The following is a 22,356-nucleotide window of genomic DNA, read 5'->3' as shown; positions in this document are numbered from 1 at the left end:
AAAAATAACTAATGCAAAATGTTTCCCTGTCATGTTCTCTAATTTGCAAACGGACTGAGTCATTTTTAGATGTATTATTCAATGCTAATAACAGAACTCCACAGTTCAGTTTGGGTTTTTTTAGGTATTGGAATTTTGGGAAGAAAAAGTGAATAAAAATGATTATTCTGTGTTATTCACATTTTAAATGTTGCTTTGCTCAAGCCACACAATAACAGTGACCATATGGCTTGAGCCTCTTCTGCTATATATCTGCACCCCCTTGCCCGGAGTGTTTCAGTAAGCACTATAACTGTGGTGTCAATTTTTCCTTAAATCACCTGGCTAGATCTCAGTTTCTTGATTTCCAGGTGGCTTTTCTCTTGCAACAGTGCTTCTTTTTTGGCTACAATGGCTTCTCTTTTCTTTAAATCTTCTTCCAGTTCTGCTAGATGTTGCTGCTGTTGGAGAACTCTTTCTATTTCATCATCCAGCCAATTCTTTTGCTCTTCTAATTTCTGAAGATTAAATACAAATCCAGAGAGCATTAATTAGGCAGGAATTTTTAGGACAGAATTTTATCATTAATGTTTTCCATTTTTAGAATAACTGATACAATTGTAGAAGACATTGATTTTTCTAAAGTTAAGATTAGTTCTGCAACAAAATCTTCACTCAGAATAATAAAGAAATTAGATTGAATTAAAAAAAGGCTCAGCAACATTACATTACTACATCTTGTATAAACAAATTTGCCCTTAATGCAATATATTCTTTTTTCTAAGAACAATTATATATATAGACATCTTCTATATAATCACAGCAACTAGGTTTGGAAGCTACCATGAGAATTCAGCTAGCCCATCCTCATAGCATTACAGTTGCCCAAGACCAGCTATTTGTGGAAAAACATTAAGTGACAGAAATTATGATGTTTACAGAAAGAAAGATTTTAAATGAGAGCTCTGATCCAGCCAGTACAGTCTCTTAAAAATTTATTCTGAAGTCACAGTTATCAGTGGTTATATTCCTGGTAAAGGTAAAAAGTTGTCTTTATTTAACTCAAAAAATTTCATTTCTTTAAAGACTTTGGGTCACTCATGAAACTCTTGTGTTCCAGTGTCTGCATCTGAAATACTGTAAGCAGCACTGCTGCATAGGACGCCTACTTTTCTAACCCTGTTAGGAACAGCCAAAACCATAGACCTCTGTCATTCATATCAGAGAGGTAAACAAACAAACAAACTGTAGAATCATAGAACCATAGAACAGAGTCGTAAATGGTTTGGATTGGAAGGGACCTTAAAGATCATCCACCCATGGGCAGGGACACTTTCCACTCAATCAAGTTGCTCAAAGCCTCATACAACCTGGCCTTGAACACCTCCCCGGATGGGGCATCCACGACCTCTCTGGGCAACCTGTCTCAGTGTCTCACAGTAAAGAATGTCTTTCCAATAGCTAATCTAAATCTCCCATCTTTCAACTTAAAACCATTACCCCTTGTCCTAGCATTGCAGTCCCTGATAAAGAGCCCCTCCCCATCACTCCTGTAGGAAATGTTCATAACATAGATGATCAGGATCACCCTCAAACCTACCAGACAACGAAACCTGAACCAGTGTCTTTGACAAATCATAGAAAGAAAGGACATCAGAGCTTCTCCTTTCCTTCATTCAAAAGAAGTACAAGAGCTGCTAGACTATGCTCCCCAGTTTTTGCTACAGAAAAAAAAAACCCAAAACTATGATGGACTACTCTTCTTCTAAACACTTTACAAAGGTGACTATGGATGAAGAAAGAATTTATTTTTTTCAGAGCCCACTCAGATTCGGAATAGATTAGCTACCTGTAGCTTCTGTGAAGTGCCCACTGAGTTATCTATCTTCTTTTTAAATGCAACTATCTCTTTATCCTTAAGTTTAAGGATCTTCTGTTGTTGCTCTATCTTCAGTTGAAGTTCCTATGAACAAATGAGAAAAAAAAATCAAACCATTCTTCCTGCCTTGGTCAGTCTGTTTTCAAAATGCATTTAATGTCAGAGTCCACACAAGGACATATCCTGAAATACTGACCTTATACATAAGTTTACGTCTAAAATGGCAATTCAGGGCTAGGCATCACGTAATCAAATGAAAAAAAAAAAAAGCTGAAGAGAAAGGCCAACTGAAGATTTCTGTGAAAATGTTTATAGACTATTTCTTCAGTGCATTTACCAAGAAAGTAATTACTTAAAACTACGGAAAGCCTGGCAGTACAGCTTGTTGTCCTTAATAAACAAAGGTAAGATTGGTTGCTCTCATTCCTTGTCATAAAGAAACAGGAAGAATACTACTTTAATTTGTTGCTGGTCCCGCTGAACCTCTGCTTCAAGTTGTTTCTTTTTTTCATTCTCCTCACACAGCCTCTTCTGTAGCTGGGTCTGCTGATGCTTCATCTGAGCCACGTTCTGCTTAAGTTCTGTTGCTTGCCTCTCACTTTGGTTAGATAATGAAGCCAGATTCTTAGTGTCTTGCTGCTTCTTCTGCAAGGCCTGAATGTTCATAGAAAAGTTCAGCTTCATAGGAGGAAAACTTAAAACGAAATGTAATTCTTTATTACACTGAATTCTTAAGGTCAGCAAGACTTATTAACTTCTTTCCAGTCACTCATTATTTCTGTGGTTTCTAAGCTACCTGGTAAAGTCGGTACAGGCAGATTTAATCTCAAGCAACACTAAAAGCTAAAGATACAGTTCATGCCTGGATATGCAATGAAACTAGTAAAATCTAACACAAATCACAGCTCTGTGCAGAGACAGAATGGTGCCAGAGTGCTGGTTCTGAGCTGAAGTCAATAAGCCAGCTACCTTTTTCTGTACAATGCTTGTCTGACCCGCCATTCTAGGACCAAGAGGCACACAATTTAAACTTAGCTATAGCAGAATTTAAAAGCAGGAAGTCAATACCAAACAAGTATGACTGTCTTGGGTCTGATCTTGCAAACCACCATGATCATTTGCTTAGAGATGGAATTTATACAGTATTTTCATAAAATAGCTGTATTATTTACAGCAGGTAATAAGCTTGTAATCATCTCCTTGTGTAGGTTCTTTTATGGTACTACATACAATGGTGTATGAGCATGTCATATCATCCACTTCTTTCTTGGTTTCTTATGTACCACAAAAATAATGTATATATCTGGCCACATATATGAGATGTGACACAAAACAAATGAGACCGTGCCTGTAATTATTTTTATTTAACAAATTAAGAAAATCAACTATGATCACCTTTAAAATAGTTCCCTTCTGAGTTGACACACAACTGCATACAATGCTGCCAGAGTTCAAAGCAATTCTGCAGATTATTTTCTTAAAGGCTGTTGAGGATCTCCATTGTTTTTGCTTGCACATCTTGTATTGACCAAAAATGGGCTCCTTTGAGCACATACTTCATCTTTGGAAAGAGGGAGCCAGATCTGGCAAACAGAGTATGTGCTCAAGCACAGTAATGTTATCAGCTAAAAATTGCTGCACAAAGTATTGTGGGCTGGGCCATTGTCTTGATATTAAGTCACTGTTCACTCATGCACACCAACATTTTACGACTGAGGGTAACAAAATGTCTATATTGAACACGTCCACTTGTACTGAGTGAAGCAACTGAGCTGAGTTTTGTCTTACTGTGACAGATTAGAACATGTTCTATAACCATCTCTTTTCTCTCCCCTCCCACTTTTGGTTCCCAATCTCTAGGGTTAGTCTTGGCTTTTTTTGTGTCAGATCTCATATGTTAACTAGATTTCTCATTATAATAGCATTAAGTTTCTCTTTAGCTATTTCAATCCAACTTGCTTCAAATGTGTAAAACTGGTGAGGGTTTTAACAAGAGTATTAAGGGTCAATGGTAATAGTGAGGCAGAGATTTGCAAATCTTAATGGTCAGATCAGATATACCTGCACTCTCATCTTAGCTGCATCCATCTTCTTCCAGAACTCTTTCTGTAACGTGGCTTTCTCAGGAATGTCTCTCAGTTCCTTACTCTCTAGCTCCTGAAGTTGCTTTTGTGTTTCAGCTAGTTCCATTTTGGCCTGCTCAGATTCTTGCTGCAGTTTAGTTATCTTCAAAGAATATTGCCTGCTTACAGACTGAGCATCCTTACCTTAAAGACACAATATCCAAATAGTTTAAAAACACCAAGATAATCAGTTGAAATGTACTGAATTCTGTAGACAAATCATCACTTACTTCATTCTGACTAAACCAACAATTTCTGAGACATCTTCCGCCCTAAAGAAACATACAGTTCTTTCTAACCCTGAAACGTGGATGAAGGAAGGAGTTTTAAATCTGAATTCTTCATGAGTCACGTGATGTCACCAAATAAAGTGCCATCTGAGTGCCAAATAAAGTGAAATTCTTCTGCCTACTATAGTTTTTGCCAAAATGGCTCCCCTGTATTGAATATATTCCGCTTCTTCCAGAAGAATATGTCGTATATGTTTATTAACCAACTTTGATCTCAATTATTAGTAAACACCTATGGACTTCTTTCTACTCTCTGACTTGCCCTGTTTGGGAAATCTTTCCCAAAGTGCTATTAAGGAGGTCACAGAGTCTTTTTCAGTGTCAAAAGATAACTCCAAGAGCCAGTATGCACAGAAGAAAAATGCGATTGAAGGGGTTCTTCCTTCAGTCCTTCAAGGAATGAAGATCCTACTGTCATCATAAGACTAGTTTCTGACAGTCATATATGTAATGGGACAGGTGTATAAGGGATGTCAGCTAGTAGGGACACTGACCTTTTCCCTCATTCACTTCTGACTCCTGCTTCTCTACTGCAGTGCTAGGAATGCTTACATTCCCAGCACAGTGATGTATCTTCTCTCCTATCCCAGATATCATGCGACAAATACATGTCCACAAAAAGAACAGTAGCACTGAGCATACATGAAAAAATACATTATTGATTAATAAAAGCAATAATCCACAAAGTACAAAAAATATTTAACAAAAACATCTGTGTATCACAGTGCAATCTTTAAGTTATTAAAGGTATTCTTGCATAAGATAATTGCATAAAAACTAAGATATGCAGGACTTCATAAGTTTTGTGCCTTTTCTTCTGTTTCTGAACAACTTCATTTTAATTTTCTGTACAGTAGCCAGTTACCTGTTCTTACTAATTCTTTAATAAGTTCCTCTTTCATTTTGATACTAAGTGCAAGTTCTCTCAGTTTTTGCTTGGCCTCGGTGATTCTCAACTCTGAATTCCTTAACTTCTGCACGTTGACGTCATGACTTTTCTGGAGGCTGTAAATCTCTTCACCTTGAAAAAAACCAAAGCAATACAGAAGAATCTGGAAAACAATCTGTATCCAAAAGATAGTGGTTATGAAGTAAAAGAATCAAAAGGAGAGAATAGCACAGAGTCTTTTCCCTGGAATGCGTCCAAAAAGAAAAAGAAAGGATGGCATGCACTGGCATTTCAAGACCCTAAGTGGGTGGAAAAATATTCCGGAAACCACTTCTGTGCGTCTCTGAGAAGATAATAGCAACTATTTTCTTTCATTGAAGCAATACTAAAGATTTGTACCTAAAGAGCTTTTTACTGTATGAAGTGCTATTTGTATCAAATACACATATTTGTCGGGAAAAATAATTACATGTGCTAAAGACATTCTTACATTCTGATACTGCAATAACATTTGCTCTCATGACTTCTCTTTTACCTGTGACCGTGTCAGCCTGTAGCAGAGATGTATTGGATAAAACAGACTCATCTGCTTGACACTTCATGTCACTTAAGTCAGGAAGACAGTACAGAGAAGCCTGGTTTTGTGTCCGTGTTCGGTTTGCGAAACGCCTAAGGAAGAATGAAAAACATGTTGCATTTAAAACACAGAGGGATTTTTTTTTCCTTAAGGTTAATGCAAAGTACATGATTTTAACAGAGGATAATCCCAAACATTTGTACTTTCTTTCCCATCTACTCCCCAGCCATCCACGCTCCCCCGATCTTCACAGAAGATTCTGGCCCCAAAACAAGGACAAAATAATCTTTATTAAATAAAAAAACCTATATTTATTAAACTTATTTTGTAACATGTGTGGTTGGTCCTACAAGTTTACCATAGGTAACATTAGAAATGACCTCATATTACAGCAGGATTAGGTAAGTAATACTACCTTTGCTATATATTTGATTGTAACAAAAATTAAAGAATAACAAAAAAATTACTTAAATGAAGCTTTCTTTTTGCTGCCTATATTTTCTTCCTCTTCATCACTCTGATCAGAGAGATGGCAGTGAAGAACTTTATCCTGATCTTCTATGTTGCTGAGCATCATTTGGCTGCGAGCACGGAATTCTGCCATTACCCTGGGCAGGGAGAAGGCAGGGGGGCTGCTATATGTCTGCCAAAAAGCACACAAAAAAAGTGATGGGTAGAAACACTTCCAACAATGTGTCTGTCATCACCTGAGCTTGTAAGCAAAATTACAGATATTTTCCGTAACAACTGTTAATACATTTGTAACAAAAGGTTCTGCACAAGCTTAGAACACTTGTTCCAAATATTAAAGAAGGCACTGTCAGCAACTCATTATCCAATGTAGTCAATATGTCGGTAAGAAAAATTGTTCATTTTTGATAATGCTTCATACCTGAACGTGCAAAAAACCCAGTAAAGCACCAAAAAATACTACAGCTTTAGCACTCATAAGTGATAATTTAACCCTGAACATTTTGGACAACTGTGGTATATGTTGCAAGACCTGAAAGAGTAATTTTTCAGAGTCTTCAACGGAAAGTTAAACAGCATTTGAGAAAGCCAAAACAATTTGTTATGTCAAGTCTAATTATTGAACTATAACCATGACAAAGTAAAGAGGGAAAAAAGGAACATTTACGTAGACTTTACCTTTCGGGTCTCTATCCCTGAAGGCGGGTGAAGGGAGCGTAGCAGACTCTTTGTGAGTGGGACACTGTACGGCCTTCTTGCAGATGCCACAGGAGCTGGCTCATTTCCATTAGCACTTGAGAAGTCCCAAGTTTTCACATCTGTAAAATTCTCTATTTTTGCTTTTAGCTGATCAATAAGCATTTGCTGTTCCACCATCTTTTCATTCTCATGGGGGAAAAAACAAAGTAGAACTGTTGCTGATCATGAGTTCTGTGTCATATTCACCACTTCTAAATTCCTTACAAAGGTCATGAACTTTGCAAATCACTCACTGACACTAAATTCTTCTGCAGTGCACAGGCAAATTCTGCAACAAACTGAAAATTCTGCAATATATCATTGGTCTAACACACACCTCAACTCCAACAAATTTTAGACATGTTTTTGTCCAGAAAGACCCATCCCACGTATTCCAGGTAAGTGACATTAGCCTACTTAGGCAACTACTGAGAATTACATGGCATACTTATCAGCCTGTGCTTGCTTTGTATGTGTGTTTATGGAGAAATAAAACAGTAATTCAACAACAGCGTTCAAATTAAACACATGATCTGAGTGTAATTAATTGAACATGTATACAGGCTTCCTCTTTGAGCAGTTCCACTTTAAAGATTATATTAATAAACACGTACATGATCCCAGGATCACTTGTATGAGCTACTTTTTTGACTTCTCTGCAGCTTCAGTATTGCTAGTAGTGCTAGTTTGGAGAATGAACTTACCTGCTTCTCCTACAGCAGCCTCTGTACATTCTCTAAATCTACTTATCTTACCTAAACTGATTAATCCATAAAACCAAGATTATATCCATTTTCAACTCTTTCTATTTCTATCAATTCCCTTCAAACTACCTTTAAAATCTGGCCTATTAACAACGGGGAAGTTGAAGAGTAGCTAGTGATAGTCAACTGATAGTACTCAATTAAAGATATTTTGCATTCTCCTACTTTCAATAATGCATTCTTACTCATACTTCATATATTGTTCTCTTAAACTGAAAGTTCCTCCCAAACACACACAGGCAATGCCTTGCAAATTGACATTTTGTTGGAATGAAATAAATAATATTCCTGTCTTAGGCAACAGAATATATATATATATATATATATATATATGAATACCATATTTGTTATGATTTTGCAAGCAGTAAAGGCTAATTGATCCTCCTTGAAGCTATTATTTAATGTTTTTAAGATTCTTTGTCACTGACAACCTTTGTACATACAATCTCAGAGTGCAACAGTGGTTACATAAATACGTATGTGTATAAACATTTATCTAATACATGCTACCTTTAAAGCTCTTACTCTATCATGTATCACTAAGTTACATATTCCTGTGAATACAACTTAAAAGATTTGACAAAAGTGTTTGCTTTTCACTTTTCTACCTATTTTATTTGTTTTTAAATAAAACTGGCAGTTTAGTGGATTAAACAGCAACGGCTCCTCAGCCCTCAGGCTCCTCTCCTGTCTGATACTGCAACAATCATGATCTTTTGCTTGCAGTGTGACTGCTTCTGTTCATTACCTCTTGTATTCTCTAGAATTTATATATACGTTATGTCAGTGTAATAAGTTGACACTATGCTGTACATGTTAAAAAAAACCCAAATCAATCTAGCCAGAGGTGACGGAAAAGAAAGAAAGTGACAGTGGGAAGAAAAAGATGATGACTAGCATACTTACATTTCATTCATTGACTCTTCCCAAGCCATGAGCAAAGAAAAGAAAAAGGAGAAAAAGTAGAATAAGGAGAAGAGTACTAGCTAGCCATGCTCATTCTTTTTTCTTTTTAAAAATCAGATAAAAATTTATCTATCATCCACATGACAGGCAACATCAAGAGAATATTAACTATTCTATTTATGCTCTCCTGTATCTTGAAATGTTGCACACTTACAACCCATCATAATTCATTAGCAAGCACAAGATGTATAGAAAGAAGGAAGCAGAATCAGTTTTCTCTAATAGTAAATGCTCAGAAAATTAGGATTAAACTGTCTTACAAAGTCAAAGAGGAACAATACTTTAATTCTTAATAAAGTTATAACAAAATACATTTCTATAGAAGCTTTTAATTAAAGCATTCTATAGGATCTATAGTCTTTTTCAGATTCTAAAGAATCTTTAGTCTTTCAAATCTTAATTCATTAATCATTCTGAAACTACTTAGCAATAATACATGTCTGGGGAGAGAGGTGTGTGGTCTGCTTTAGGAAGCACAGAGAATGTGGATGATTGACCTCGTGGTATACCAGAAGGCTGTGGCACAGCTAGGCTCATATACAAACATCAGCAGTCACACTGTTGTGCTTCATGCAGTAGATGAACTCAACGCATTGATTGATACAGCTCTAATTAAAACAAAATCCGTGGAAAACTTACAGAGTTATGTCCAAAGAAATCTTGTGGGACCTTTCTTGAAATAATGAATGCACTATAGGAGCTAGAGTGGAAGGTTGGTTCAATACAGATATATGTAATGTAAGCCAGAGAAATACCTGTAATCTACGTGTTTCTTGAGCTTCTGTTAAAGATTTCAGTTGTTCTTCATTTTTCTGCAGTAATGTCTTTATCTGGTTCTGCAGTATCAGCAGTTCATGATCCTTCTGGACAAATAATTCTTCATCCATAATTACAGCCTGCTAGATTAAAAAAAAAAATCAGTTGGAAAAAAAGTATATTATTATTATTGGTTGGAAAATAAGAAAAAAAAAAACAAAGTTCAAACCTCATTTGTTGTTAAAAGATATGATTAGAACCACGAAGTTCCGAGTCACATATGGCAAATTGTCTAAGTGGTTATCTGCGGTTTCTACCAATTATTTCTGCACTTCTGTTTCATCTATTGATTTTCTTGTGACACCTTTCTCTCTTCCAAAGGGAATAATGCATCCATAACCAAAGCTACTTTATTGAAGCAGATATCTAAATCCAATTATTCTCCTTAGGGTGCTGTAAGATGTAGCCACAAGACCTCAGCATCAACCATAACATTAACGTATCAAATTAAAAACCAGGAACAGCCTCCTCATTCCACAACTCAGATAACAGCCTAAAGAACCATAAGAATGCTTCTTCAGCTGCTCTTGTGGATAAACAATCCAATACTGAGTGAAGGAGACTTCCAAGTGTTTTTACTCTTCCAGAAGGCCTGTATTAGCTAAATACGAAGTATGAAAACATCATGTATTATTGTTTTAAAATTGGATGCTACTGTATAACTAGCTTACCTACATCTTTCTTCCAAGACAACTCTTAATCCCTTTTAAGATTGCAATCAAAAACTTGGTATCTCTTTAGAGATAGAACTTTTTCCAAAGTTTATGTACCAATGCAAATGTTTCTACTAAATGTAGTTGACAGGTGTATCCTGTCCTCTGCTAGGGCTGCATCACTATGCAGAGCAGAGCCAACTGCAGGAAAAAAGAAGCTTGCACAGATGTTAGCATGGTGGAAGTGGGGCAGGATGAAGCGATAGAAAACTAAGTGGTGTATTGTCCATATTGTATTAAACATACATAGCTAAAATCCAATATATTTGTTCCGTTGTATTGAGTGTAAGTGTGAAGGGTTTGATGGGGGCGACCACAGGGGTCACATCTGTGAGAAGAGACCAGACTTGCCTCATGCTTGACACAGCCTGCTACAGGCAACTCCAGTAGACCTACCAAAGAGAACAACTGAGCCCTTTAGCCAAGACAGTGGTGCCTTTGTGATAATATATCTAAAAAAACGCACAGAATGCCAGACAGGCAGAAGAGGGAACTAAATGAGTGAGAAAGAGCAGAGGAAACACCAGGAGGAAGAGGGGGAGGTGCTCCATGGTGAAGTAGACACCCACACTGCAGCCTAAAGAGGACCTGGGCTGGAGCAGATGGGTACTCCTGAATGTGCAGCTGCCCATGCAGAGCCCACGCTGACCAGAGAAAATGAGTGAGGAGGAAAGAGCAGCAGTGAGAAATCACTATGTACTGATCATAAACCACCTCACTACGTTTCTGCACCACTTGGCAATAAGGGACAGGAATATGAAGTGAAAGAGTGAAGACAAGCCTTGAAAAGAGGGGCAGGAAAGATATCATTTTAGTGTTTGTCTTTTTGTTCCCCACTACCCAAATGAGTAATTACTTCTTTTCTAATTGTCAATAAATTAAATAATTTCTCCTCCAGACTGTTTAATTGGTAAACAATTTCTTTCTCTTTACCACAACAACAAGCCTTCTCATTACTGATCTTCCTATTTTCTGTCCCCAAGCCCTGCTAATGGAGGGGTCAATGAGTGGCTGAGTGAGAATCTGGGAATTAGCTTTGGCTAACTCACTATGCCAGTATTTTCAATTCGTGCAGGACAGTATTACCTAGGCAATCATAGCTGTCAGCAAAGAAATATGTAGAACAAGTTTTATGAGGAGCAGCTGGGACAGCTGGGGTTGTTCGGCCTGGAGAAGAGGAGGCTGAGGGGAGACCTTATTGCTCTCTACAACTACCTGAAAGGAGGTTGTGGAGAGGAGGGAGCTGGCCTCTTCTCCCAAGTGACAGGGGATCTGAGAAGGTGGAATTGCCCCTAGCTGCACAAGGGGAGGTTCAGGCTTGACATCAGAAAAAAATTTTTCATGGAAAGGGTCACTGGGCACTGGAATAGGCTGCCCAGGGAGGTGGTTGCGTCATGTTCCCTGGAGGTGTTTAAGAGATGGGTGGACTAGGTGCTGAGGGGCACGGTTTAGGGAGTGTTAGGAATGGTTGGACTCAATGACCCAGTGGGTCCCTTCCAACCTGGTGATTCTATGATTCTATGATTATATGTATGTACACACACAAATAGGTCCACTATTAGATAGCGAATCTGTCAGTATGCAAGCCCTGCTGTAGAGTCCACACTGTCTTGTTTATTTTAGCGTCTCCCTTACCGTACACTCTTAGCTGTGCATACCACACCTTTCTCAGAAAATTTAAGTTTAAAGTCAGCTTTTATACAGTTTTAAACCTCAGAAAGAGAAGTTTAAAATAAGCTACAGAAGGAAATCGAGATATAAAAAAAAAGCCCTGATTTGGATTGATTGAGAACAAAGAAAAGAGAATTTGCATATACAATTGCCTGATAACAATCCAGAGGCTTATCACAGTTTGGTGTGCAAACTGAAAGTAGGTCGATGTTGTAAAATTCTAACTTGCTTGAGCATGTCTCCTGCTACAAGACAGACTCAGATTAGTTTTTCTGAGCTGTTCATCTTATCTCAGAACTTCACTCAGCTTCAAACTAGTGTACAGGTATTTTAAGTTACAAAATCAGTTTTCATTTGAGGCTCTATTTATTGTATACTAATCTCCATTATTTTGGATTGTCATTCATAGTCAATATTTTAATTAAGTACACCCAAAATATGCCCTTCCTAAATGTAAATGGGGATGATCTCAAAAAGAACTATTTATCTAATCATGTGTCAGTTCTGTGAGGAGACATTATCATGCTGAAGAAGAAGGCCGAGAGCTCTTCTCCTCATTAGGTTATTGTTTAGCACTATTATCTGCTGTCTGAGAAAGAGCTTATCAGAGCTGCCACCATGACAAGATCCTCATGGGATATCTGCATGCTAAGAATTCCATATCTTGTTTTGAAATTCTCACCTGAGCTAGGAAACTAGAAAAAAGCATGATGCCACCAAAAAGCAGAAAGCTGATGTATAACCCAACAGCAATTGTCAGAAAAGTGATGAGACAGAGAAATCTGTAAATAGTTTAGAAAATCAGTCAGTTGAAGGCATGATAATGAAATGGAAATGCAGGCGTTCTTGGTGAAGACATTGCTGAAAAAAATACAGGTTAGGAAATTACTTAATGATAATAGATGAGTTACTTGGAGCCTCATAGTATTAGATAGACTAGTATACTACGTACATTGTATTAGATAATATTAGATATAAGTTGTAAAAGTTAGCTCATGGGTTATCCGTTAAGTATACTAACAATTCTGATATCATATGCATTGTAGCATCTGTTATGCTGACAGACATTTATTTGCATGATTCAAAACGATTTCTGAGTTTACAAAACAACTGGAAGCAGTTGTGGGTTAACCCCAGTGGGCAACTAAGGACACACAGCCACTCATTCACTTTCCCCTAGCGTCAGTAGGACAGCGGAAGAGCAAAAGCAGAGTAAAAACTTGTGGATCAAGTCTGAAAGAGAACTTCACTAAGTAAAGATTTAGTGGAAGAAGAGACAAGGCAAGTAATGCAAAGGCAACTAATGCAAAACCGCCTTCCACAAGCAGACTGATGCCCAGTCAGCTCCTGAGTAAAAGATGGCTAATGTACTTAAGCCCTTCTCCTCTCTGTTTTCTTTGCTGAACACGTCACATGGTGTGACGTATATCTTTGGTTGGTTTGGTTCACCTGCCTGGTTGTATCCCCCTCCTCCAGTCACTCACTCGGGTGCACCACTGTGGTGGCAGAGAGAGAAACGGAGACAACCTTGACACTGTGCAAAAGCTGTTCAGGAAGACCTAAAACATGATTGTGTTATGCACATTGTATCGGCCACAAATCTATAAGAGCACCCTACAAGCTGCTATGAAGAAAATTAACTCCATTTCAGCCAAACCTGGTACAATCTCCACTCCCTATTGCAAACCAATTATGTCATGCTCGAGTCCCACTCTATTCAGTCCCACTCTATATGCTACCTCAGCAACACTCCACCCTCTTCTCCTCTGATTTATAGACAGGTATCATTCTTTTAGACTGCGAGTCATGTAAAATATCCATATTTTGTCCCTAAAATCACAGAATCATAGAATGGTGTGGACTGGAAGGGCTCCTAAGGATCATCTACTTCCAAGCCCCCTGGCATGGGCAGGGACATCTACTAGTCAGTCAGGTTGCTCAAAGCCTCATCCAACCTGGTCTTGAACATATCCAAGGATGGGGCATCCATGACTTCTTTGGGCAACTTCCAATGCCTCACCACCCTCACAGTAAAAAAGGTCTATCACTGCACTCATTGACAAAAAGACCCTCCTCAGCATTCCTGTAGGCTCCCATTAAGCACTGGAAGACTTCTATAAGGTCCTGCACCTGAGCCAGGGCAACCCCCAGTTTCAGTACAGGATGGGGGATGATGTGATTGAGAGCAGCCCTGCAGAGAAGGACTTGGGGGTGCTGGTCAATGAGAAGCTCGGTATGAGACAGCAATGCGTGCTTGCAGCCCGGAAGGCCAACCGTATCCTGGGCTGCATCAGAAGAAGCGTGGCCAGCAGGTCAAGAGAGGTGATTCTGCCCCTCTGCTCCTCTCTTGTGAGACCTCATCTAGAACACCGTGTCCAGTTCTGTAATCCTCAAAATAAGAAAGATATGGAGCTGTTGGAATGGGTCCAGAGAAGGGCTACAAAGATGACTGGAGAGCTGGAGCACCTTCCGTATGAGGACAGGCTGAGAGAGTTGGGCTTGTTCAGCCTGGAGAAGAGAAGGCTCTGAGGAGATCTTATAGCAACCTTCCAGTACTTGAAGGGGGCCTACATGAAAGCTGGAGGGGGGGCTATTCATAAAGGATGAGTGGGAACGGGTATAAACTGGACAGGGGCAGATTTAGACTGGACATTAGGAAGAATTTCTTCACCACCAGAGTGGTGAGACACTGGAACAGGTTGCCAAAGGAAATTGTGGATACCTCTTCCCTGGAGGTGTTCAAGGCCAGGTTGGATGGGGCCTTGGGCAGTCTGATCTAGTAGGATGTCCCTGCCCATGGCAGGGGTGTTGGAACTAGATGATCTTTAAGGTCCCTTCCAACCCTAACTATTCTATCATTCTATGATTCTCCTCAGAGCCTTCTCTTCTCCAGGCTGAACAACCCTAACACTCTCAGCCCGTCCTCATACGAGAGGTGCTCCAGGCCTCCAATCATTTTTGTGGCCCTCCTCTGCGCTTGCTCCAACAAATACATGTTCTTCCTGTGCTGAGGATTCCAGAACTGAATGCAGTACTCAGGAAGCAGAGAAGAGGGGGAGAATCAACTCCCCCAACCTACCGGTTATTATTCCTTTGATGTAGCCCAGGATACAGTTGCTTTCCTCAGCTATTAAGTTTACACTGCTGACTCACGCTGAGCTTCTCATCCATCTGCACTCCTAAGTCCTTCTCTTCAGGGCTACTCTCAGTCCAGTCTCTGCCCAGCCTGTATTTCTGCCTGGGACTGCCCCAGCCCAGGTCTTGGGGCACCGAGGACTCTTGCACTTGGCCTTGCTGACCCCAGCAAGGTCGATTACAACACACAGCTGGATGTTATCTGCAGATAGTGCCTCAATCTCACTGTTTGTATCTCCACGGACGTAAAACACAGGTCCCAATACTGACCCCTGAGGAATGTTGCTCACCCCTGGTCTTTACTTAGACATGGAGCTATTGGCCACGACTCTTTGAGTGTGACCATTCAGCCAATCCCTTATTCACCCAGTGGTCCACCTGTCAAATCTATGTCTCTCCAATTTAGAGACAAGAAACTCATGCTCTGCACACGTGCAGGTAGATGATGTCAGTTACTTTTCCCTTATCCACCAATGTGGTAGCACCATTGTAGAAGGCCACCACATCTGTCAGGCATGATTTGCCCCTATTCTCTGTGTTCCTCAGCAGTTTCCAGGAGGATCTGCCCAATGATCTTGCCAGGCACAGAGGTGAGACTGACCAGCCTGTAGCTGACTAAAGTAAATCCAATTGTCCCTTTCCTTCACTCGGCCAGGGGGAAGGTCCCCCTATTCCCAGTCAGAGAAGTCTTTACACCATGAAAGGAGCCCATGTCTCTCTCTCTAGCCCAGGCTATGCTACCAGGACTACTCACAAGTGTGACTCTACTACACACCAGCATGGTCTTTCCATAGCAGAGGCATAGGGTTCAAACCCACATGGACCTAAGTCCATTGGATCTGTATCGGAAAGAAGGGAGGGATCTTCAGCCCATCTCAGGAATTGCTTGACAGCAAGTGGAACAGTAATCTTTCTGGAAGAGCCCTTTTTAACCATTACTTTTTCCCACAATTCATGTACATGGACTTTCAGGACCACAGTACATGCACCATCCCAATTCCTCATATTCTCCCCACAGTCATGCAGCTAGAACCACAGGGTAGCACGTGCCCACAGTTCTCTTTCACTTGAGCAGAGTCTTTCCACAGTTAAAACGCAGGTCCAGAGCAAGGAGAGGAAACAAAGATTTTCTTTGAATCGCCAGAACTGACAGACCAGTCTAAACAAAGCTGGTGCCTTGATGTCAGGCCAGTCCACTGTCGCTAGGTTGCTGGTACATGGCATTGATGTGCTCCATACACAATTCTGCCATACAGATGGTGTGCATTGTATGTCATTTGGATCTTCGGGGGCCTCATTACCGTCCATGTCACTGTAGACAACCTCCACCACCACTAATTCCCTCTGACACTGGTCACCTTCCTCAGTGGTAGTCCACTTGCCTCACTGCGTTTAAGTATCTTCCTCAAGAAGGTATTTTGTCATCACGCTTGGCAAGAGCCACTCCTGGAGGGTGACTGCCCCTTTTCCAATCACTCTGTCAATTCCGCAGTGCCTAGCAATGAATTCCAGCTGCTGTGCTTCTTTGCCTTCTAGTTACAGACTGTTAGCCCCTTTATGCAGCACTGGAGCAACCAGGTAGCAATTCACTCATCCTGCTGACAGACAAAATCTTTCTTCCTATCTTGCAGCTTGGTCATGAATTGAAACCACATAGTTTCCGCCTCTTACGGTTTCTATCTCTTTCTCCCCTGCACTGAAGAATAGGCTGCCTCTTCTGATTCTTCCTCTCTCCCACTCTCAGGAGGAGCTGCTTCTTCTCTTACTGAGTTGACCTCTGCCTCCACTGTTTCTTCTTAACTACCGGAGCAACTATTGCAGCTGATGGTTCAGTCTCTGGTTTAGTGTCCATTTGTGTAGCCTCAGAGCAAAACAATTTTTCAATGCCCATTTGTGGGCTCTTAGGTCAGAAGATCCTCTTATCTCTCTGAGGGCACTGGAGAGTGCCTTGTTAGGCATGCGCCAGATCCCAACACAGCTTCAGAAGTCACTGCCCTTCTTCAAACGGTGTATTTGCTTGCTGAGTTTGCAAGGCTGTTCAGGAATGAAATCCCAAGCTATCGAAGGCAGTACAACCTTACACAACTGTCCAGCTCCTCCCATACATCCTGCCATCCCAGGGATCAGTCAGTCACCTGAAAGCATGTTCCTCTGAGGCATCACCGATTATTTGTCTAACCTTATGAACAACATTCAAAATCAGAGCACACACAGTATGAACACCCTGATTTGACGTATTGAAGGAACAGAGAAGCCATCACTTCGCGACTATGAAAACCCACCCTAGGGAGAGGAAGGTACAGGTGCCATTCTTTCCTCTCTCCACAAAACGTCTCTTGGACTAGAGAAGGGAAAAGGTATAGTTTCTGGTTTTATCCATGAGATGGTTCTTGGAGTACTGGGACACCAGCAATGTAGAACCCAAATATCAGATTATGCTGAAGGCCAGTGGTTTTAGCATAGCTATCCCAATCAAAGGAAAACAAAGTGATAACACACTAAATAGCAAAATCTGAAAACAATCATTAATGATTCTTGGAGTCTGTGAAAAGTCAGGAGAGGAATCAAGCATCAGAATACTGGAGGAAACACATAAATCAGCATTCAAATACGCCGGCATCATGATCTGCAACAGTGACTTAAATGACAACTTAAGTAAACAAGTATAATAGCTACAAGTTTCATCTAGCACACTCTAATTACATCTGTTATTATCTCGAAGGCCTTGAGCCCCAGGTTGGGTGCTGAACAGGACTGCTGTGGGTTAATCCCAGTAGGCAGGTAAACATACATAGCCACTCTCCCATTTATTCCCCTCCCTCCCCAATCCCAGTGGCATGAGGCAAGAGCAAAAGAAGAGTAAAAGCAAGAAAGCTTGTGGGTTGAGGCAGATATTATTCAGGAAGCAAAGGCGAAGTGGAAGAACAGAGAAAGAAAACAAAACAAATGATGCAAAGGCAATCACTCACCATCTCCCAAGGCTGACTGATGCCCAGCCAGTTCCCAGGCAAAACAGAGCTAATCTCCCTCAAGCTTCTCCCCTCCCTTTTAATTGCTGAGCATGATGTTATATAGCATGAAATCTCTCTTTGGTTAGTTCAGGTCATCTGCTTGGCTGTATGTCTGCATCCTGACTCTTTTGTGCACCTCTCAATGTATTCAATGGGAGGCAGAGAAGACCTGACGCTGTGCAAAAACTGTTCAGCAAGATCTAAAATGTTACTGTATTACGAGCATTGTATTGGTCACAAATGTAAAACTCTGCATCCTATGAGCTGCTATGAAGAAAAGCAACTCCAGACCTAGCACACTTGCACAGCTAAAACCAAAAATTTAACAGATAAAACAGCTCAGCCTCACAGAATCATCTTGAAACTGACATGCCAAAATATAACATTACTTTACTTATCTCTGTCATGAATAAGATAATTGTCTATTCAATCATCCATTAAAATAAAGCCATGCCCCATGGATTAGAGAAACAAAACCACGTAAGATTGTGAATTAAATTCAAATTGTCAAATTAAGTACAGGTAAGTATAACAGTATTGCATCTTTTGAAATGGAATTCAAGTTTCAGCAGACTGCTCTTTCACATAGTTATTTAAATAACCAGCTTATAATTAAATACCTGGCATTTCTTCAGTTCCCTCTTTAGCTGAAGAATTGTGATGTGATGTGGCTCTTGGCTGGCCCAAGTCCCTGTGCCAGTTTCTTGCATGGTGAGTGCTTCCTTCCTTACATCCTGTACCATAGAGATCCATCTCTGCAACCTGTCCTGATGACTTTTTTCTAAGCTAACATCATTATTCAAATCAACCAGAAATGGGAAGGCTTCATCTACGCAATTTCTGTAACTGAAACATTGAACCTGAAGCCGGGTGAGCTGCTCCTCAAGTGAACAGATACGAGTTCTTTCAGGATTTAAATCATGTGAACGCTGATTACTGACGTGTTGGTTGTGCAAAGCTTCCCGAAGCAATCTGATTTCAAGTTCCATTTCATCAATCCGGTCTTGAACAGGATTGTAATTTATAACTGGTTTATTTCTAATATTTTTGGCTCTGTTGGCATATTTGAGGGAATTCAAAGATTCATCAAAGTCTGATGAGGATGGACTTATGCAAGTTATCATAACAGTCTTGGCATTTCCTCCAAGGGAGTCTTTCAGAATACGAGTGATTTTAGCATCCCTGTATGGAATATGTATACTTTTCCTTTTGGGGTCTCCAAGGGCACTGATGACATTTCCCAAGGCAAACAGACCACTATTTATCTGAATTGATTCTTTGAAGCGTTCACCAGTATTTCCAGTCTTTGCTACTCTCTCTGATCCTGCCAAATCCACAAAATGAAACTTCGAAGCAATCATCTGGACTGATTTCCAAGATGAATCCTGTGCAGCATCAGTATCTTTTTGAGACTCTGCAGACTGTTTCTGACAAATGCTGATGGTAAAAATGGCGTGAGATCTACTAGAGTGCTCATTCATTTGTGTTGTGCCTGTGTGACGAGCTGCGTTGCCACTTTCCAACAGGCTTATCACTTCATCTGCAGATTCTACTTCGACTTCCTTAGCACCGACAATCACTTCAAACACAAAACCGAAGAAAGCAAGCATAATCCCATTAATTCTAAACTCTTTGGCAAAAGTTTACAGCAACTAGGAACCGTCAAACTACAAAACAAATTAGAGAAACATATAAGCCCACTTTATTCTGGGGTCCTAGCATGTAGCTAGAGAAAAATAAGACATCAGTATGTGAAAAGCATGAGGTACAACACATCTGAAACCTGCAGATATTTTATAGAGGTGTAGTGTGTCACAGCATTTGAAACAGTATCTTAAACACAATATACAGCTTCAGTCATTTACACATTGGCATATGCAATTTGCAATCTAGTGCTACTTAGAAAAAGTATGAGCAAAGTCAGCTCAAAGGATATTTTGCTAGACAGGAAAAAAAAAAAGACTGAAAATAAAGAAGTTTGTAGCAGAAAAGATTCCTAGCCTATGGCAAAACCAGAATTTCTGTTCTATATAGCTTCAGTAGTTGGGCCTTTTAGACAAGTATCTGTTAGTAACCTAATAACGTGAAAGTGTACTTCTAACAAGTATCCCTACCAAGCACATTTTTTGTCCTTTGTTTTAATGAGGGATGGAAAATGTCCTAGAACAATCAATCGAAGCTGACTTGAACTGTACTGAAGAACAGTATTAGTTTAAAATACATTGTGGAGTCCTTATGAAACAATGCTATTGTCTGCAAGATTCGTGCTAAATTAGTGTCTTCTTTCAGCTACAGATAAAACAATAAACAATATCTTAATATTAGAGCAAATATAATTAGAATATGAACAATAAGGAAAAAAACAACAAGCAACCCAAAACAAGCTACACAGTTTCAGAACAAAATATTTCTGCAGTGCATTCTTCTAGCATTTTCATGTAGTGTACAGGAGAACTACAGAATATTAATTTCAATTGCATATAAGATGTTACTTTTAATTAAACGTTCCCTTCCACTCGCTTCACAGTGAAAGGGGGGCAGATATTTACAGTACAGGTGGCTTAATGATTATAATTATGAAGGCAGAAGCAAAGGTTTAATCTTTAAATACTTATTCAAGTGAATAATCACACACTACTGTGTTTCTAGACAGAATCTGCAGAACCAATAACCAAGTATTTCTACTTTGTGATTTGTTTCCATTTCTGATGGAACATCTATATCATTCACAGGCATCTAAATCCAAAACTACTTCAATTCAGCTAAAATGAGTTTATGTTCTGAAAACATAACTTTTTTTCTAGTATTAATAATGAATGACCTTTTTCAAGACAAAGCAAGAATAACTTGGGTACACAGCTAAAACATAACACATCAAATTTTAGAGCTGAAATCCTACCTGTATTTCCCTTTTCATCTTCTCGGATATGTAATTCTTTCACAGAGGTGTCCAATTCCAATAAATCTCGGAGATCTTCCTTGTAAACCTCTATATAAGACACTTTGACACAGAATTCACTATTATGGTTTTCAGCAATATGCTGAAATAACTCCTGAATAGCCCGTGGGATTATGCCCTTTTCATCCTCTGCAACTGATGCTAAAATATAAGCAAAGATGTCACAGAAGTTTACAGTCTGTCTGCCACATAAATTACAAAGACTGAAGATTGAGAGAAGTCTCTGCGATTTGCTACCCAATATATGAATCCAAAGAGCTCAGAGCTCTTGAGGATTTTTGTAAATGTTTGCATCCACTATTAATAGGATGCAAAGTTAAGTTCTAAATTACATAATATTCCAATCATGAAAGTCAAGAAAACATGGAGTCTACTATAAATCTACTATAGTCTACTATAGTAGACTATAAAGTCTACTATACACTCCTCAATGTACAGTTTTCTTCTTTATTCTTACTTATTATAGTTGGCAACTGCACCACAAAGGTTTGAGAAACTATAAATTCCACTTAAATACGGCAAAGTAACCTGGTGAGACAAAGCTTACAATCAACATGTACAGTAATTTCTTTTTTTCAAGGCAGATATGGAACACTAATGCCAAGCTCTAATTTTTTAATACTCAGTATAGGACAAAGCTTCCATAAATAATTTTTGTTGTTTATTCAAGAATATGGAAACTGTTCGCTTATGAGAGGATAACAAGAATATTTTTTACTAACAAAATAAAGGCTTGCTAACATTTAATTATGAATATAGCAAATACATGCATAAAAATAAAACTGCTGAGCTATGAACACACTTAGATTGTGACATTCACTACCTAAAGAATTTGGCTAGCAATGATATGTATAAAAACATTAAATAACTACTAGTAGAAATAAAGAAAAATGAAGTAAGCAGAATTACGAGTCCTACTGTATTTACTACAACAAGGCCAAGTGCCAGGTCTTGCACTTGGGCCACAACAACCCCATGCAGTGCTACAGGCTTGTGGGAGGGTGGCTGGAAAGCTGCTTGTTGGAAAAGGACCTGGGGGTGCTGGTTGAAAGCCAGGTGAACATAAGCCAGCAGTGTGCCCAGGTGGCCAAGAAGATCAACAGCATCCTGGTTTGCATCAGAAATGGTGTGGCCAGCAGGAGTAGGGAAATTATTGTACCCCTGTACTCAGAATAAGTGTGACTGCATCTTGAATACTGTGCTCAGTTTTGGGCCCCTCACTACAAAAAAGACATTGCGGAGCTGGAGCATGTCCAGAGAAGGGAATTGAGGCTGGTGAAGGGTCTGGAGCACAAACGTTATGAGAAGCAGCTGAGGGAACCAAAGTTGTTTAGTCTGGAGGAGACTGAGGGGAGACCTCATTGCTCTCAATAAC

General features: G+C 39.6%; 1 protein-coding gene across 2 annotated transcripts in view; it reads right to left on the bottom strand.

The window, feature by feature from the left end:
- KIF27 (kinesin family member 27) overlaps positions 1 to 22,356 on the bottom strand; it is a 33,021-nt gene that overhangs the window by 7,514 nt on the left and 3,151 nt on the right. Inside the window, exons 3-13 of one of the 2 annotated variants that reach the window (XM_054055103.1) lie at positions 20,922 to 21,122; positions 18,643 to 19,601; positions 9,432 to 9,575; positions 6,887 to 7,093; positions 6,205 to 6,380; positions 5,696 to 5,829; positions 5,137 to 5,292; positions 3,920 to 4,125; positions 2,315 to 2,512; positions 1,829 to 1,942; positions 321 to 497 (exon numbers count right to left, since the gene is read on the bottom strand). In XM_054055103.1, the coding sequence (XP_053911078.1) occupies positions 321 to 497; positions 1,829 to 1,942; positions 2,315 to 2,512; positions 3,920 to 4,125; positions 5,137 to 5,292; positions 5,696 to 5,829; positions 6,205 to 6,380; positions 6,887 to 7,093; positions 9,432 to 9,575; positions 18,643 to 19,601; positions 20,922 to 21,122 (2,672 nt within the window). The remainder of the gene's footprint in view (positions 1 to 320; positions 498 to 1,828; positions 1,943 to 2,314; positions 2,513 to 3,919; positions 4,126 to 5,136; positions 5,293 to 5,695; positions 5,830 to 6,204; positions 6,381 to 6,886; positions 7,094 to 9,431; positions 9,576 to 18,642; positions 19,602 to 20,921; positions 21,123 to 22,356) is intronic. The other variant, XM_054055104.1, reaches the window with a different exon arrangement.

Source organism: Cuculus canorus, chromosome Z (assembly GCF_017976375.1).
Source record: "Cuculus canorus isolate bCucCan1 chromosome Z, bCucCan1.pri, whole genome shotgun sequence".
Taxonomy (NCBI): domain Eukaryota; kingdom Metazoa; phylum Chordata; class Aves; order Cuculiformes; family Cuculidae; genus Cuculus; species Cuculus canorus.
Note: the sequence above shows the minus strand (reverse complement) of the source record. Positions and strands in the feature narration are given on the sequence as shown.